Source organism: Bos indicus x Bos taurus, chromosome 12 (genome assembly GCF_003369695.1).
Source record: "Bos indicus x Bos taurus breed Angus x Brahman F1 hybrid chromosome 12, Bos_hybrid_MaternalHap_v2.0, whole genome shotgun sequence".
Taxonomy (NCBI): Eukaryota; Metazoa; Chordata; class Mammalia; order Artiodactyla; family Bovidae; genus Bos; species Bos indicus x Bos taurus.
The window spans coordinates 84,234,089-84,252,369 of record NC_040087.1 but is presented as its reverse complement, the minus strand read 5'-3'; the positions used below and the strand labels follow the sequence as shown (position 1 = coordinate 84,252,369).

The window sequence follows — 18,281 nt, the reverse complement described above, 5'->3', positions numbered from 1 at the left end:
TGGCACAGCCAAAAAACCGAGACTAGAGCAATTATGAAAGAAGGTGTCATTTATACGTTTAACTTTGATAAATAAGCTATGAGTTCATAAGTTCAAATTAATCAAAAAGGTAGGCACTTTTGACATTTCACTGCCATTCGTCTTTTGTAGCTTTTAAAATGTTATTGATAGTTCTGAAAATGTATTTTCTTTCCTCCATACTTTTTCAAATACTTTTCAAAATCTCTCAAGATGACTTTGGCTTCTTCTAAAAAAGAAAAAAAAAAAAAAAGAAAGAAATTGATAGGTCAATTTTGTGGAGAAATACAACCAAAAGTTTGTATCCTGATTGTAACCCTGAGGTTCGCCCCAGGAAATATTTGAAAATAATCTTGTTTAGATTCTTATTTTTAATTTGTTGGTTAGGTAGTTTTCTAAAGTCTTAAAGGACAATGACATACATTTTTTATATAATAGCTGTTCTCGGTAACTAAAGATGCAAATTGAGATATAAAGTGTATCAGAAAATGTGACCATATTAGCTTGATACTGAATCCAAAAAGAAAAGAAAAAATTATGAAGCTTCCTAACACAGTCATTCCTCATTTGTTATCTGACATCGTCTTTAGTCAGTCCTTGATGCTACTTCTCTTTTATCTCAAGCAGTTTCTATCGACTCTAAATGTAAACATTTATGCCCAGCCAGGGTCGGTGAGCTTGCAAGCAGCTCTGCACAAAAGCAGGCACCTCTCTGGCTATGAGAGCTCGCAGGGGAGCTGGTCCTGCCTTGGGAGGAAGCCTTGCCAGTTGGTGGCAGCATTCACAAGAGCGGGTCATGTTTCCTCTCTTATCTGTAGGTTGGGTTTCAAAACAACTCTCGAAAACAGACTGAAAGGCGAGCTGGAAATGGCACGTGAACGACTGCAGGAAAGCGGGAGGCTTCTGACTACAGCCCCAGACGCCAGAGCATCTGGCGACAAGCGGGCAGCCGCTGTCCTACTTACCTCCTGAGCAGTTTTGCAAAACCAGGGCGAAAGCTGGCTCCTGGAGCAAATGTGCAACGGTGGGATCAGTGAGCTCCGGCTGACCTTCCTCCTTCCTTAACATCTGGGCTGTGTTCAAGGGCACTCCCAGCTGGCCTCACTGCTCACCCCCTCCCCTCCCAGAAAGTATAGCTGTGTCATTTTAGAGCCCCCCCCCCCCTTTTTTTATGTCATCTGCTCAGGAAGTACATATTGAGAAGCAGACACTTTAATTCTGATCTGATAGAAACAAAACAAAAAAACAAATAGAAGATAAACAAGGCTTTAACTCAGCAGCACAGCATCGCAGGACATCAATTTAGCCATGCAAAACGTAAGCTATATTATATTTCAGGGCCAAGAATTCCAAGGAAGAGGGATTTTCTGAGAAGGAACAGTTTTTGTTTGTCTTGATGATTCAGTAATGTTATATAGCCATTAATGTAAACTTTTAATTTCCATCATGGAAAGTCTTTAGGGGAAAAAAGTGTGTATGTGTTTTAATATAGAAACATATTCTCAAAATTCAAACAACAGAATTCAGGGATGAATGAATAAGAAATGTAAGTCACTGGCTGTAGTCACTCTGTAATTGCTTGTTTATATGTTAGTATTTCTTCAATATAATTCTTTTAAAAATGAAAATGTTCTGAATACTGGATTAGCTGTCCTGGAGCTTACCACATAACTGAGCATTATTCTGAGCAGTATTAATTCAATTTTTACACTTTACAGAATAATTCTTGAGCATCAGAGTAGTTTGCTCAAGAATATATACACATAAGAAATCATTTACTTTAGAAAACTCTTCTTCCCCAAAATATTTTTAAAAAGGATTATTTAAAATGCATCAGGATTTTTAAAGAGCAAAATAAATACTAAAGTGGAAAGCTTTACCACTTCCAAGAAAACGATACAGCCTATGAACAAATCCTGCTTTTTCAAACATTTGCAAAGCCATCCCTTGACAGTAAATGATCCGAACAACAGTTACATTCTTTCACGTAAAACATTCTGTTGCACAGCACTGGCATATTACAAAAGCCTTGTGAAATTTCAGTTGAAACATATTAGCAAATATATTTGTGAGGAAAAACTAGCAGTTAAAGTGTAGGAAGACCCCATATGGATCCTAGATGAGGGAAAGTCTGTCCTTGGAGTTCATTCATCACAGAAGGGGTAATGTATTACATAAGCTACTGAAATACATTATTAATTTATTTGTTAATTGTTTTTGAAATACATTATTTAATATAGCAAACTTGATGGAATGCTGCCACTCCTTCTAAAGACTGGGACATACATCTCTGATGTTAAAATCTCTACTCCTAAAATACATTTTAAGTTAAAACTACTCTAACTGCTCATATAATATTTCACTGATCACCTTCAGTTCAGTTCAGTTCAGTCGCTCAGTCGTGTCCTACTCTTTGTGACCCCATGGACTGCAGCACGCCAGGCCTCCCTGTCCATCACCAACTCCCAGAGTTTACCCAAACTCATGCCTATCGAGTAGGTGATGCCATCCAGCCATCTCATCCTCTGTCGCCCCCTTCTCCTCCTGCCCCCAATCCCTCCCAGCATCAGGGTCTTTTCCAGTGAGTCAACTCTTTGCATGAGGTGGACAAAGTACTGGAGTTTCAGCTTCAGCATCAGTCCTTCCAATGAACACCCAGGGCTGATCTCCTTTAGGATGGACTGATCAGCTTAGTCAGTTCATAAATAGAGTCCATCAAGACAAAAGTACTGTCAAAGAGCTACAGGGTTAAGAATTAAAAACAAAACCCAAAAAACTCTCATGTTAACTTTTCTCCTGCTATACACACTTCCTTATGTGAAACAGAGAAGAAAATTAATGGTCATTATTATTATTACTTCCTGGAGAAGGGAATGGCAACCCACTCCAGTATTCTTGCCTGGAGAATTCCATGGACAGAGGAGCCTGGTGGGCTACAGTCCACGGGGTCACAGAGTTGAACACAACTGAGCGACTGACACACATTATTATTACTATTATTTGTATTATGAATTATTGTATATTTTTAATATCATACTTTTATGAAATTGACTACTCTATGAAAGGTAATTAAATTATTCCAGAAAGGACTTTTTGGTTTGGTTAAAAAAAAAAAATCACTGTGTAAGATTTTATATTAAAACAACAACAAAACCAACCAAACAAAAACCAATATTTGTTCGAAGATATGGCCATTTTGTTATCCATTTCGGACCATGGGAAAGCATTTCATCCGGGCTCTAGCTGGCAACAGGCCACGCAAGCAGCACCCAGCCCTGCATAGGGAACAGGTTGGCAGATGTTATTAGCTGACTTTTGCTGGAGAACAGTTGGAAAAATCACAAGGTGTCAAACAAGCTTTAAATAAATAAATTGCTTATTTGGCAATGGAAAGGGAGAAAGACAACCAGTTCTTTCGTTGAGGAAGACTGGGATGTTTCTAATTACAGAGTTCCTTTCTGCTGGTTTCACCGGCTGACTTCTTAATGAGAATGGAAATTGTACTCCCACACTTGCAGCTAGAGGTTCTAGGACTTCAGAATGACAATTAGTTTGCAGTTTTGCTGCAGCTCTGTGATCCTAGAGTATGAGAACACCACTGATAGAGAAGATAAATTCTTCACCCTGGCTTGTCTGTACCTAACCAGGGACTGACTAACTAGTATACGGGGGTGTCAGCTGCCAGCAGACAACTTCTGACACCATTACTGGAACGCTGGTATTGAACACCCATTGGAACAGCTTTAAGGGGCGGGGGACAAAAAACAAAATCCAAGATGGACTTGTTGACATCCAAAGGGCACAACAACTAAATATCCAATGAGTATTTGAAAACTTATTTTGTTTGAAAAGCCAAAATCAAGCGCAGAAATCCTTTCTTTGAATAAATTATTATGGCATGATGCTGGAAAGAGGTTACCCCAGAATCACCCTCTGCTTGCTAGGGTTCCTGAACATTTAGGCAGGTCCGTTCACTGGAAATGATCACAGAGACAACAGAATCGGTCTTGAAGCTCCCAGATGAGAAGCCCCATCAACTCTCCTTGCTGGGTGGACAGCTTGCTAGGCAACATCTGTTACCATAAAAGGGACAGCAAGATCTAAAAGTAATAGGACACACACAATCACACACACGCAAATGTACGTACACACCCATGCCCACTCACAGAAACGCGCACGCGTACACACACACACACACACACACACCACTCATGGAAGTATTATTTTGTAAAGCATGGTTTGTCTAAAATGAAGGATCGACTTTGAACACACCTCTTTGAGGCAAATTCTGGTGATTTCTGTGTCATTGATCCTTCTGCGTTATTCATCAGGAACCGTAATTCACACAGCAACTACCAAAACCAAACCACTACAACCTTCCGCTAAGTAGGGGTCTCTCGGCCCATAATATTAACTAGCAGAGTTTTCAGGTCACATTTCTACAAATATGTTCAAATATTTATCACTCTTTCAAAAATTACAATCTTAAATTATTTTTCTTCAATGTATGACTCCATGACATTGGAAACGAAGACTTTTGTAAGGTATAGACGGCATTCAAAGGCAAACTTCCAGGAGTTAAAACAAAAATTTGTTTCAAATCATTTCATGAAGACGCAATTAAAAACAAACCCAAAAACCCGACTAAGGCTTGTGTCTATAGCCTTTTTCGTTTCAGCAGGATTCGTAGCCTGCTCGGATCTGAACTCGGGGACTCCCACCCTCAATAGCAGCCCTCACAGTCATTTAGGAGACGCGTTATATGGTAGGTCCTAATTTGTAATCGACTTTGAAAGTCACAGAAGCCACGTAGATGGAAATATCTGAAGCATCCAAGGGCATCTTTCACGCGGCACCCGCTGCGGGCGTGTAGTCCGGAGACGCCCACTCCCGCGCCTCTGCGCGCGGGGCCGGGGGTCGGCGGGGGACTGGCCGCGGCCGCGGAGACCCGGCTCGGCTCGCCGGAGCCCGCCCTCTTCCTGGCACGATGGAAACTGCAGTCTTCTCCGCCCGCTCGTCCTCCCCTTTCTCCTGTTACATCTAAACAGACGATTTCAACTTCCCGAGAACCTGCAAGTGAATGGCGCTGATGACGCCCCGGAAAGGGCCCGCGATCGGGCGCGGGGGAAGGGCAGCCCTGAGCGGGTGGGACCCGGGGAGCGCCTGAGGCCCACGCGGCCCGCGGCTAGGGCGCCCCCATCCGCGCCCCTTACCGACCCCGGTTCCCCTTCCAGGAAGGGGCTCGAAGCTGCTATCGATCCTGAGCTCACCGGTGACTAATGGGATGCTCGTAAACAAGCCGCGGGCCGGGCACCAAGGGAACCACCCAGGCGCGAACCCGCAGTGCCGGGGGTGGTGGTGATGGGGGCGCGCGCCCACCCCCAGCCCGGGCACCGGATCCGCGCGCCGAAGTGTGTGCTGCTGGGGGAGGGAATTTCGAGGGGGCAGCCAAGTTCACTGCCTCCTCCGAGCCCTAGCCAGTGGGGCGGCGGCGAGGCGGTGCGGGGCCCGGGGGTGGAGGGGGGGGCTGCCACCGCCCCCTCCCAAGCCCCGAGCCCGGGCTGGCGGTCTCGCCCCTTGATCTCGGTCGGCCTCCGCCCCCTGCAGCGTCCCCTCCCGGGCGGAAGCTCCGAGCCCAATTAATTGAGTCAAAGGCGGGAGGGCCGGGCCCTGAGCAGGCGGCCGGCCCCCGCCCCTCCCGCGCGCCCCTTTTCCCGCCCTGGGTGGCATCTCCTCCGCCGGCCTCCGCAACGAGCCTCTGATTAATGAGGCCCGGCCGCCCCCGCCCCGCCGCGCCCCGCCCCGGCCCGGGCCCCCTGCGGGAGGGGGCGGGGGAGGGGACGGCGGGAAACGCGGCCCCGGGAGAAAGGGGGGCGGGGCGGGGACGCGCGGCCCGCCCTCCCCGCGGCCCGCGCCCATTGGCCGCGCGCGCCGTCCGTCGGGGGGCGCGGCGCCAATGCGGACGGCGGGGCGGGGCGGCCGCGCCGTGTGTGCCTGCGTAACGGCGAGTCACATGTTGTTTTGCTCTTCTTAGTTCAGTCACTCGGTGCGCGATGTGTTACTCACTGTGCGGCGGGGACCGCGACGAGCCCGGGTCGCCGTTGGCAGCGGCAGCAGCAGCGGCAGCAGCGGCAACGGCAGCCCCGGCAGCGGCGGCACGGACCCCGAGTCCCCGGGCACACCCCGGCACCCCGGAGCGCAGCGCGGCGGCGGGACCCGTGCGGCCGCGCGCGCCGTAGGCTCGGTCCCGCGGCTCGGGGACCCCGACTCTCGGCCCAGCCAGAGAGTCCCCCAGGCGCCGCCCGAGAGCCCGGGAGGCAGCGGCCGCGGGCAAGCCGGGCCGCGGGGAAGGGGGGGCGGCGGCCACCGCCCGCGCCGGGCACCTTCTGGGGCCCCGGATCGCAGAGGGCGCTGCGCCACCGCACGGGTGCCGGCCCCCGCGGGGCCTCCCGTTCCGAACCTTCCCCACCTCCTGGGCCCGAGGGACGCGGGCTCCGGCGGGCGAGCAAGGGGTGGTGGGGAGCCGCCCGCGCCCCCCTGCACTCCGTCCCCCGACCCCCAGCCCCGCCCCCGGCCCCTCCAAGCCGGGCCGGGCGGCGCGGCCTGAAGCGCCCGCGATGGCGAGCCCGCCGGAGCACGGGCCCCCCGGGCCGGCGGGCGGGGACGGCCCCAACCTCAACAACAACAACAACAACAACAACCACAGCGTGCGCAAGTGCGGCTACCTGCGCAAGCAGAAGCACGGCCACAAGCGCTTCTTCGTGCTGCGCGGGCCCGGCGCGGGCGGCGACGAGGCGGGCGCGGGCGGGGGCCCGGCGCCGCAGCCGCCGCGGCTCGAGTACTACGAGAGCGAGAAGAAGTGGCGGAGCAAGGCGGGCGCCCCGAAGCGGGTCATCGCGCTCGACTGCTGCCTGAACATCAACAAGCGCGCCGACGCCAAGCACAAGTACCTGATCGCCCTCTACACCAAGGACGAGTACTTCGCCGTGGCAGCCGAGAACGAGCAGGAGCAGGAGGGCTGGTACCGCGCGCTCACCGACCTGGTCAGCGAGGGCCGCGCGGGCGCCGGGGACGCGCCCCCCGCCGCCGCCGCCACCTCCGGGTCCTGCAGCGCCTCCCTGCCCGGCGCCCTGGGCGGCTCGGCGGGCGCCGCTGCGGCCGATGACAGCTACGGGCTGGTGGCGCCCGCCACGGCCGCCTACCGCGAGGTGTGGCAGGTGAACCTGAAGCCCAAGGGTCTGGGCCAGAGCAAGAACCTGACGGGCGTGTACCGCCTGTGCCTGTCGGCGCGCACCATCGGCTTCGTGAAGCTCAACTGCGAGCAGCCGTCGGTGACGCTGCAGCTCATGAGCATCCGCCGCTGCGGCCACTCGGACAGCTTCTTCTTCATCGAGGTGGGCCGCTCGGCCGTGACGGGCCCCGGAGAGCTGTGGATGCAGGCGGATGACTCGGTGGTGGCGCAGAACATCCACGAGACCATTCTGGAGGCCATGAAGGCGCTCAAGGAGCTCTTCGAGTTCCGGCCGCGCAGCAAGAGCCAGTCGTCCGGCTCGTCGGCTACGCACCCCATCAGCGTGCCCGGCGCGCGCCGCCACCACCACTTGGTCAACCTGCCCCCGAGCCAGACGGGACTGGTGCGCCGCTCGCGCACCGACAGCCTGGCGGCCACCCCGCCCGCCGCCAAGTGCAGCGCGTGCCGGGTGCGCACAGCCAGCGAAGGCGACGGCGGCGCCGCGGCGGCGGCGGCGGCGGGGGCGGGGGCCGGGGCGGCGGCGGGCAGCCCCCTGAGCCCGGGCCCGGTGCGCGCGCCCCTGAGCCGCTCGCACACGCTGAGCGGCGGCCGCGCGGGCAAGGCGGCGCTGGCGCCGGCAGGGGGCGGCCTGCAGCACAGCCGCTCCATGTCCATGCCCGTGGCGCACTCGCCCCCGGCGGCCACCAGCCCCGGCAGCCTGTCGTCCAGCAGCGGGCACGGCTCGGGCTCCTACCCGCCGCCCCCCGGCCCGCACCCGCACCTGCAGCACCCCCTGCACCCCCAGCGCCCCTCCAGCGGCAGCGCCTCGGCCTCGGGCTCCCCCAGCGACCCCGGCTTCATGTCCTTGGACGAGTATGGCTCCAGCCCCGGGGACCTGAGGGTCTACTGCGGCCACCGGAGCAACACGCCCGAGTCCATCGCTGAGACGCCCCCGGCGCGGGACGGCAGCGCGGGCGAGCTGTACGGCTACATGACCATGGAGCGGCCGCTGAGCCACTGCGGCGGCCGCGCCTACCGCAGGGTCTCTGGGGACGGCGCCCCGGACTTGGACCGAGGGCTGAGGAAGCGGACTTACTCGCTGACCACGCCTGCCCGGCAGCGGCCGGTGCCCCAGCCGTCCTCCGCGTCCCTGGACGAGTACACCTTGATGCGGGCCACCTTCTCGGGCAGCTCCGGCCGCCTGTGCCCATCCTGCCCCGCCTCTTCTCCCAAAGTGGCCTACCATCCTTACCCCGAGGACTACGGCGACATCGAGATTGGCTCGCACCGCAGCTCCAGCAGTAACCTGGGCACGGACGATGGCTACGTGCCCATGACCCCCGGCGTGGCCCTCCTGGGGACGGGCAGCGGGAGCTGCAAGAGCGACGACTACATGCCCATGAGCCCCACCAGCGTGTCGGCCCCGAAACAGATCCTGCAGCCGCGCCCCGTGCCCGCCGCCTTGCCCCCTGCTGGGGCCACGGTGCCCACGCCCGCATCGGCGGCCGGCAGGGCCTTCCCGGGCACCGCGGGCAGCTACAAGACCGGCTCCCCGGCCGAGAGCTCCCCCGAGGACAGCGGGTACATGCGCATGTGGTGCGGTTCCAAGCTGTCCATGGAGAGCGCCGACAGCAAGCTGCTGCCCAACGGGGACTACCTCAACATGTCCCCCAGCGATGCGGGCACGGCGGGCACCCCGCCCGACTTCTTCTCGGCCGCGGGGGAGACGCTGCGGTGCGTGCCCGGCTACTGCTACAGCTCCTTGCCCCGCTCCTACAAGGCCCCTCACGCCTGCCACGGCGACAGTGACCAGTACGTGCTCATGAGCTCGCCAGTGGGCCGGGTCCTGGAGGAGGAGCAGCTGGAGCCACCCCCCGGCCCCGCGCAGCCGGCCAGTGCCTTCCCGGCCGCGGCGGCTGGCAGCGGCCACCCCCAGCCACTTCACCCCGTCGTGCCTTCTTCTGGGAGGCCTGGCGGTGGCGGAGGCAGCCGCCCCGACGGCTTCCTAGCCCAGCGCTGCCGGGCAGTGCGGCCCACGCGCCTGTCCCTGGAGGGGCTGCCGGCCCTGCCCCGCATGCACGAGTACCCGCTGCCCCCCGAGCCCAGGAGTCCTGGCGAGTACATCAACATCGACTTCGGGGAGGCCGGCGCGCGCCTGTCACCCCCCGCGCCCCCGCTCCTGGCCTCGGCCGCCTCGTCGTCCTCGCTGTTGTCCGCCAGCAGCCCAGCCTCGTCCCTGGGCTCCGGCACCCCGGGCACAAGCGGGGACAGCCGGCAGCGCTCCCCACTCTCCGACTATATGAACCTCGACTTCAGCTCGCCCAAGTCGCCGCAGCCAGGCGCCCAGGGCCGGGACCCTGTGGGCTCCTTGGACGCCTTGCTGTCCCCCGAGGCCTCCGTGTACCCGCCGCTGCCCCCGCGCCCGGCCGCCCCCTCCTCGGCCCTGCAGCCGCCGCCCCCGCCGCCCCCACCAGGCGAGCTGTACCGCCTGCCTGCGGCACCCGCCTCCCAGGGCCCAGGCGCGGCCTCCTCCTCGTCCTCGGACACGGGGGACAACAGTGACTACACAGAGATGGCCTTCGGCGTGGCCGCCACCCCGCCGCAACCGATCGCGGCGCCCCCGAAGCCCGACGGTGCCCGCGTGAGCAGCCCTGTGTCCGGCCTCAAGAGGCTGAGCCTCATGGATCAGGTGTCGGGGGTCGAGGCCTTCCTGCAGGCCGGCCAGCCCCCAGACCCGCACCGGGGGGCCAAGGTCATTCGTGCGGACCCCCAGGGGGGCCGCCGCCGCCACAGCTCCGAGACCTTCTCCTCGACCACCACTGTGACCCCCGTGTCCCCATCCTTCGCTCACACCCCCAAGCGTCACAACTCGGCCTCGGTGGAGAACGTCTGTCTCAGGAAAGGCAGCGAAGGGGGCGGGGGCGGGGGCAGCGTCCTGGGTGGGGGCGATGAGCCCCCCTCGTCGCCCCGCCAGTTGCCTCCGCCAACGCCTCAGCAAGCGCGGGCCTGGACGCCGGCTCAGCCTGGCGGCGGCCTGGTTGGCTGTCCCGGGGGCAGCAGCTCACCGATGCGCCGGGAGACCTCCGCCGGCTTCCAGAACGGCCTCAACTACATCGCCATCGACGTGAGAGACGAGCCAGGGCTGTCGCCGCCCCTGCAGCAGCACCCGCACGCGCAGATGGGCGACAGGAGCGCCTGGGGCCGCACCCGAAGCCTCGGGGGTCTCATCAGCGCCGTGGGTGCCGGTAGCCCTGCCGGGGTGTGCGGAGGGCCGGGCCCCGGCGCCCTGCCCGCGGCCAACGCCTACGCCAGCATCGACTTCTTGACGCATCACCTGAAAGAGGCCACGGTGGTGAAAGGTGAGGGCCTGGGCCGGGGAGGAGCGCGGGCCTGTGGGGTGCTAGAAGCCGCTTCCCTTCGGGGGTACCGTGACCTCAGTGCCCGAGTCCTGGCGCAGGGCTCTCGCTTTGTTTTGCCTTTGTCCCAATGCAAGTCTTTCCCCAGAGACCTCGCCAGAGCGCTTAAGTCGCCTTTGAGTTGAACAGTGAGTTTTCCGACCGGGGAGGCAGATCTGTTTTCTTTGGCTCCAGAGCCCCCCTCCTCTTCCCTTCTGTGAACACCTGGCGGGGGGCGGCGCGGGCGGGGCGGGGTGGGGGGGCAGGTCAGCCACTCCCCTAGGAGGTGGCCCAGGGGGGTCCTCCTATCTGTGAGGTGGGAAACTTCCACTTGGAGGGACCCGCCGCTGGCGGCTCCCAGGCCCGCAGACGTCACCTTTCTCTTTGTTTTCCTGGAGCCTGGCCGGGCTGATTCTTGCTGAGCCTCAAAGTTTATAAAAACAGGCCCCAAACTTGTTTAGGAAACTAGCATCCATTTTGGCTGGCCGTTGCAGGGAGCCCTGAACCATTTCAAGTTTACGTGGGGACTGTAGGAGCGTTTCCACCAGAGACGTGCCTGTTCTCTAGGGGGCTGAAAGGGTGACTCTGCTTAACCCAGCTCCGGAGCTTGAGCCCACCTGGGAGTCACCTGGAGAGTCCGAGGCGGGTCTGGCCGGGCTGGGTGGCCCCATGCAGCAGGTCTGGGATGTGGCTTCCAGTGCGCCTTCCTAAGAAGCTCCCCTGTTGCGCTGGTGCTGCTGGTCGGGGGGCCCTGGCTGGGGGCGGAGTTGGGGGCACTTGCCCCAGTTAGACTGCTGGAGCAGGTCTGAGAAATTACCTGAGGGGTCAGCCGCAGTCAAGGAAAGCGGCCAGTGGGCGGAGCCCAGGCGCCAGCATTTTCCCGGTTGCCCAGGCGATGAGAATCTGGGCTTCAGAGAAGACAGTGAAAGCCAGCCACATGGGTCTTTTCAGGAGCAGTCACGGTGGGGCGGTGCCCAGTGCTGTTCCTCCCTGTCTCCTCACAGATGGGCAAGGACAGAGGTGTGCTTGCCTTGACCTGGTTGTCTCAGACCCTGAATGACGAGGGGGAGGAGAGGAGGGTGGGCTCAAAGAGTTTCTTAATTTTATAGCTGCTCCTGTGCAGGAAGATAGAGGCGCTGTGGGAACCCCAGAGCACAGAGTAATGAACAGTACTCAGATGCTGGCCTGAGGTCAGCAGTCTGCCGGGGTTACAGGGTGATGATGGACACAGCTTGGGGGTCTGTACACCTTGTTCTGAAAGCAAACGCATCTGATGCGGCGTAAATCCAGCATGTGTTTCCTCGCATCCATGGGATGTAAAGTTACAGCTGGGTTCAAGAGGGCGGGGACATATGTACACCTGTGGCCGATTCATGTTGATGAACGGCAGATACCAACGCAATATTGTAAAGCCATTATCCTCCCAATAAAAATAAGTTTAAAGAAGAAAAAAAAAGTTGTAGCTGTAGGGTGGATACCCTGTTATACAATAGAGGAAAAGCGATTTGCTTTTTTTCTAAAATCATGGACTACAAGATGCAAAGAGGCACAGCGACCTCTCAGGGACACAGCCCTATGGCATCTAATGACGCCGTTGGAAGCCGTCAGGATGTGCCCCGTAAATGAAGGTCGCTTTTCTTGGAGGCACTTAAGCCCTACAGGTGCGTCTGAAAAATTGCTGGCGCGTCTGGAGTTGAAGGATTATTAGGTGCAGTCCAAGACACAAGCCAGATAAACAGAGCAGCGTAACTAGACTTGACTGGGGGGAAAATCCGCATGCACAGGAAGGGGTACAGACCACAGTGAACACCGAGTACGTCTTGCTGAAATCTGATTCTCATCAGAAAAACAGCCTGAGAACACACCACCTTGTACTGCCTCTGGTGGAGCAGGCAGGAAAAACCCGGGCTGGACTGAGGAGGGCCCTGGGAGGCGGTTCTCGCAGCAAGCGGAACAGTGAGCTGGGGTGTGTGCCTCCAGGCCTGAAAGAATCCAAGGCCTTTCGGATAAAGTAGATACATTCAGAAACATGATTCACAGCTGATATAATGCCCTTTTCAGATGAGGGAAAATTTTAAACTGCAAGAGATAAGTTTAGCAAGAGGCCTGGTCTGCCTTGTTTTGTTCCCGATTTCCCACCAGTATAACATTCTTCTCAACCTATAGGATTCAGGGCTCTGAAATCAAAACAGTTTGTAAGTTCCGTGGTCACTGAAATCACTTTGGATGGCTGTTTGTCCAAAGTCTCTGTGGGTGTTATGGTAAACACCCTCTTAAGAACGGAAAAAGACTATTTTTAAACAAAATAGATAACTACAATTGATCCATTGTGTCCAAACCATTTTTTTTTCCCTTTCTTTCAAAAAGGCCTACATGCTAAATGGATTTCTAGTAGACCTATTTGAGCACAGAGAACAGCAGAAGAAGGAAGAGGAGGGTCTCATTTTAATTAACAAGGGAAGGAAGCTTAATTGTGTTCTGTGGAGCCAGAAAGGGACTGCCGGAAACCTTGAAGGAGCATCCACTTTTATTTAACTCCTGTTTGCACATAGACATTGGTTTGTGATGCTCATAAATAAAAAGTTAACAGGAGATGAGTGTTCTTTGAGAGCATGATTTATGGAGGGAAGACTTGCAAAGCATTTCTTTGAAGATAAAATGGAAAGCGAGCTTCCTGAGTCATTGGGTGCATGCCCTGACCCTCAGAAGGGGCTGTGTTTCCACACCCAGCTCCTCGGGTTGCCTGTGGAAAAACTCTGTGAGCTCCACAGAGTTGGCATCGTTCGGGGTCGCTTGGGTAGTGTCTGGCGTTTGGATAAGCAGTGACAAAGAGTTAAGGTTTCAGCAACGGGTTTGCTGGTTGGTTGTTTGCAGTAGAATTGGGGCTGGGGGCGGAGTTTCAGTGCTGGAGCCAATTAAAAAGTTAGTACCCCTTAGATTGACACCCAGACATGTGTTTATATCTGTGTAAGTGGTCCAGAGAAGACGAAAATTTAACTCTTAAGTTATGCCTCTCCCTTGGGAGCAGGGAGAAGGTGCTTGCTCTGTGTTTTGTGGGTGTGTCTGTTGAAAAGTCTAAGCCATCTTTACCGTGTTGTTGTTTGGGAGCAGACATGCTGCTGCTGAATTTACTGAGCATTCAAGCTGCTTTTTAAAATTAACTTTGTATGTTTGGTTGTTAGGATTATAGATTGTCCTATACTGTAAACTATGCTATTTTAGTATTCCTCTTTGGTGAGGTTTTTGTTCTAAAATTGGTGTGTGTGTATGTATAAGGCGGATTAGATAAGAATTACCCTGAAAGTATCTGTATTTAAATTTGTTTGATAAAAGGACTATTTATTCACATCCCACAGAAAGAATCGTGGGATAAGAGAGCAACACTATCACCATGTATGTTTAAAAGTGTTGTCTGTTGAAGTCTTCAAGCAGGGGACCTGAATATTTTTAGAACTCCAAGGAGATGGCTTGACAAACCACACACACTTTACTTTCTCTGTGGTGCTTGCTTTTCCGCTTTGGTTGGCCGGCTCTTATCGTAATAAGCCAATCGTGTGCCCGGCTCCCACCCTGTTCCCAGGGGCAGACGACTAAGGTGCTAATGGAAACACACACAGGCTTTCCTGAATGAAAGTCACATGACTCATTCTAGTTCCTCTATTGAAAGAGAAACCTTTACCAAAAGAGTACTGCGGAAAAGGAGGCAGGGTGTGTGAACACCAACCAGAAATCAGGAAACCGGGTTTCTAGTTGCTGATGTTGGTGAGTCACGTAGGAGACGAGTCCCTCTGTCCCACTTTCTCTGTCTGCAAAGCAAGGCCCTTATTACCCTTTCCTCCTGTGCTCCACCAGGAGGTCCAGGAGCTTGTCCACACCCAGAGAGCTTCAGCTCCTCTAAGAAGAATGCCAATAAATCCCGCAATGCTGTCGATACTTATTACCTTGAAACCGCGAGTATGTGCAGGAAAGACACTTCTGTCGATGCATGTTCTTAAATTAAAAACAAAACCCCAGACCCTCACAGTTGTCTGAACGTGGAGCCAGTACCTTCCTGAGAAATGCAGGCCTCTCCTGTTAGGTTTCACCCCAGTCTCTGAGAGCCTTTGTTTTCTCCAGACTCTGTTTCACTGGAGTTTTTTTTTTTTTGCCATAGATAATTATCAGTTGTCACATAGTGTTTTAAATCAGGTAGCAGAGTAACAGCAAAGGAAAATAGCATTCTAATCCTGAAACTATATCAGGACCACACTTTCTGATGACCTTTTATGATGTGGCCATATACTTAGAGATATTGGCAAGATGAACCTGTGTAACTGGAATGTAGATTTCTCAGACTGACAGTGTTGGCCCTTCATCTGCAGAGCATCAAGAGAAAAACAGATCCCTGAAGCTTTGAGCTGCTGAGTCATCACTGTTTGGGCCTTCACTGCTCGGGGTTGACTCACGAGAGTGGGCACTCCTGACTGTTTTTGGTTTGGTCGTCCCAACTGGCCAGGAAAACCTCCAGTGTTTGATTCATTCATTCTTCCATGGGCCCACCACCCTCCTGAAAAGGATTTTTAATAGATAATTAATGCTTTATTTTCTTTAGACCTTAGTATTAAAACGAGTCTCTTTCTGAAAAGAACTTGCCAAAGTTTCAGGACCAGCACGGGGATAATGGCTTTTCTGTTAAAATTCCCACTAATGCATTTTCTGTAGCAGCGGAGTTCCGAGAGCCAGTTAACTTTTTGGTATCAGATTTGGCAGGTGGAAAGGGTTTTTTGTTTTGTTTTTTTGGGGTAGAATCAAGTGTTCCCATTTCACCTTAGAAGCTTAAGGGAAAATGTATCTTGACTCTTTTATCTGCTTTGCCAAGTACACAGAGTGGGGGAAAAACTGAGCGGGAAGGCGACCACAGTGTCCTGCCCCAACAGCTGGGTCTTCACCAGGGCCCCTGTAATAGCTGAGTTTCTGTAGACTTTCGCTGCTGCAGACATGGGTAGAATGTTTTTCTGTACAAGTTGGGGAAGGCTGTTAATGCTGGCATTTTTCATCCGCTGAACAATTTTCTGAACCTGCAAAATCAGTGGTTATAAACCTGTTACCGATCAGGTTGTAGGTTTCCTGAGAACAGCGCTCTTCACATTTCAGTGCGAAGATTCTTTCTGTGTTAAGTTCATCAGTTTGGATGCGTTCTTCAAGATGGCAGCGAGTATTCTGAATCACTCAAGGCTGAATATTCTAGACGAGCTCGTCTACAATAGATTTGTAGATTTGTTTCTGGAGAGAACTGGTGAAGTCATCAGTCAAGATGGAGGAAATGCTGAGGCTGGTAATTGCTCCTGACTCTTCGATGTCTTTCTGGCTGGCTGGCACAGGCTTGCATTAACTGTGCGTGGAATTAAAGAGCAGAGAAGAAAGTGTGGACAGGGAGAGCTGGAGCCCCTGTTGGAAACTAGCGTTCACTCTGTGTGCTTGTGGGGTGGGGGGTGGGGGGGGGGTCTCATTTAATTGAATTCATTGCATCAGAATGGAATTCATTGAATTGGGCTGAAATGTAATTGGGTTAAAACTTGTAGGCTGCATGTTTACAAGTGTTGTAACAGTCGAGTCAGCGGTTCTGATTTCTTTTCTGTTGGATTAGGAAATGTTAAGTGTGTATCAAGTGACTTTTACCTGTCCGGAGACTTTTCTAAAAGTTGATCAGGCAAAGTTGATCACGCTTGTCTCCAAGCGTGGCCCTGTGCTCTCATGCCCATAGACAGGACTTAGAAAATATTCTTGGCTTATGGTACTTAATTTGGAATATTTGGTCAAATATGGTGGCCTACAACATACATTAAAGAATGATTGCATGCATAGCGTTTGGTAAATACTGGGCTTTTAGTATCAATTTTAATTAAAGAGTACCAAACTTTCCATAAAAATTATCATTTGGGGGTGACGTGTGTGCGTGTATGTGTTTAGTTTCATAATTCCTCATCCAGTTTTGCTCCAAGAGGCTTGATGTGGATTTTTTTTCATAATTCAAGGTCCAGTGCTGAATAAGAATGCTCTCTAATCATGCTAAAGCTCTGTAGCCTCAAGCATACTTGCACTGTTGGCTGTGACTTTAGTCTGCCCATTAGGTATTGGGGCAGACACTTAAGTGAATTACTATAGTACAGTGTTCAATTCCAGTTCTTTCAATGTGAAAAAAACAGGTACTATATACAATTCATCATATTAGTGATTTTAATAATTACTTTAAAATCCATATGTGTATCTTAATAATGATTTATATTTTTGCATAGAATCAATACATAATCTTTAATATTTATAAATGAGACCTAGTACTTTTGCAATGCAAATTCAAAAGTCCATACTTATATCTGCCCATTTTTTTGCCTCCAAATTATAAGTGTAACTAGTAATCCCCCAAACGTGAAGAGCAGTGAATGAGGCTGAAAGAATGCTACTGAAAACTGAGATGATGAAAATGCAACCGTTACCCTGGTCAGTGCTGAAAGATTATTGCATGTCCCTCTCTCTCTCCCCTTTCAGCCAAGAGAAGTGTTTAAAATTCAAAGAGTAGGGTTTTTGTCATTTGATAGTGTTCAGAGGTTTTGATACCTAGAGTCTCACGTGATACTCCAAAAGCCGTACCTCAGAGCAGAGCTGCCTGGGTCCCCGTTTTTGGACTGAGGAGCCTGCAGCTCAGAGAGTCCCAGCAACCCGTCTTGGAATCCCTGAGCCAGGAAGGGTGGTGGTGCCGTCTTACACGTGACTCCCGGCCAGGGTGTCCCGTCTTCCGCAGGCCCTACTCGTTGTTTGGGAAGCTCATGTGCCACAGTGATCTTGGGATTTTCTGTAGACTCGCCTCAGGCAGCTTTCGAGTTAACAGCTGGGTTGTTGTTTCACTTGGTGCCACTTACGGAATCTCCCTGTCTTTCCTTCCACACATTCGTTCAGAGTAAGATGGGGACAGCTAAGCAGAAAGACTGGATGATAAAGGAAAGTGCCCTCATTTTTTTTTTAATATATTAATTTTTTTTTACACTTTTGTTGGTCTGTAATTGACTGATAATGTTGTGTTAGTTTCAGAAAGCTCCCTTATTTTTTAAACTGGTTTCCACACCTGCTAGGTTGAAGAGCTCAGGATTCAATATTATTTTCAAGGCTCTGGTGGTGGTGGTGGTGGGTTTCAGAGTTGAATCAGATTGTTGGTTGGTCATCTGTTCTGGGGATCCCAGGCTGTCTTCCTGGACTTCCAGTGACCTGCAGAGTGGACACTTATATTCCGAAGCTATCTTTGTTTTCATGAAACAAACTGTATATTATACCTGATAAGATACTTCCCCCTTGAAACACCAAATGCTTGAGAGCTCTCTCCACACAGTGTGGTGAGAATCAGAAAAAAAAAAGATCCAAGGTCGTTTTGAGGAAAAGGGGTGGAGAACTCTCAGGTCTGATGAAACTCACTTGAAGGTTGTGAAAACAGAGGCGGGGGAGGTGGGTGTCTTCTGCAAGGTCACTGATTTAATTAGTTGGTAGAGATGTTTGTAAACATTCTCAGGAAGGAATGGGATGTTCTGTGTCTCTGCGGGCCTGTGTGGTGATGAAGACCTTGCTCTTCTGACTTGGCCTGCCCCCTCTGGAATGATGCATTGTCTGTA

The 18,281-nt window shown here is 53.3% G+C and overlaps 1 protein-coding gene and 1 long non-coding RNA gene across 2 annotated transcripts in view; one reads left to right on the top strand and one right to left on the bottom strand.

The window, feature by feature from the left end:
* Positions 1-4,128: 4,128 nt before the first annotated feature.
* Positions 4,129-5,816, bottom strand: LOC113902559. Its single transcript, XR_003513863.1, has 2 exons — positions 5,289-5,816; positions 4,129-5,088 (listed from the first exon to the last, which is right to left on the bottom strand). It is a non-coding gene; the product is annotated as an uncharacterized LOC113902559 (long non-coding RNA).
* A 593-nt stretch (positions 5,817-6,409) lies between these two features.
* Positions 6,410-18,281, top strand: part of IRS2 (insulin receptor substrate 2) — a 30,192-nt gene continuing 18,320 nt past the window's right edge. Inside the window, exon 1 of the mRNA XM_027557961.1 lies at positions 6,410-10,608. Within this exon, the coding sequence (XP_027413762.1) occupies positions 6,636-10,608 (3,973 nt within the window). The 5' untranslated portion in view covers positions 6,410-6,635. The remainder of the gene's footprint in view (positions 10,609-18,281) is intronic.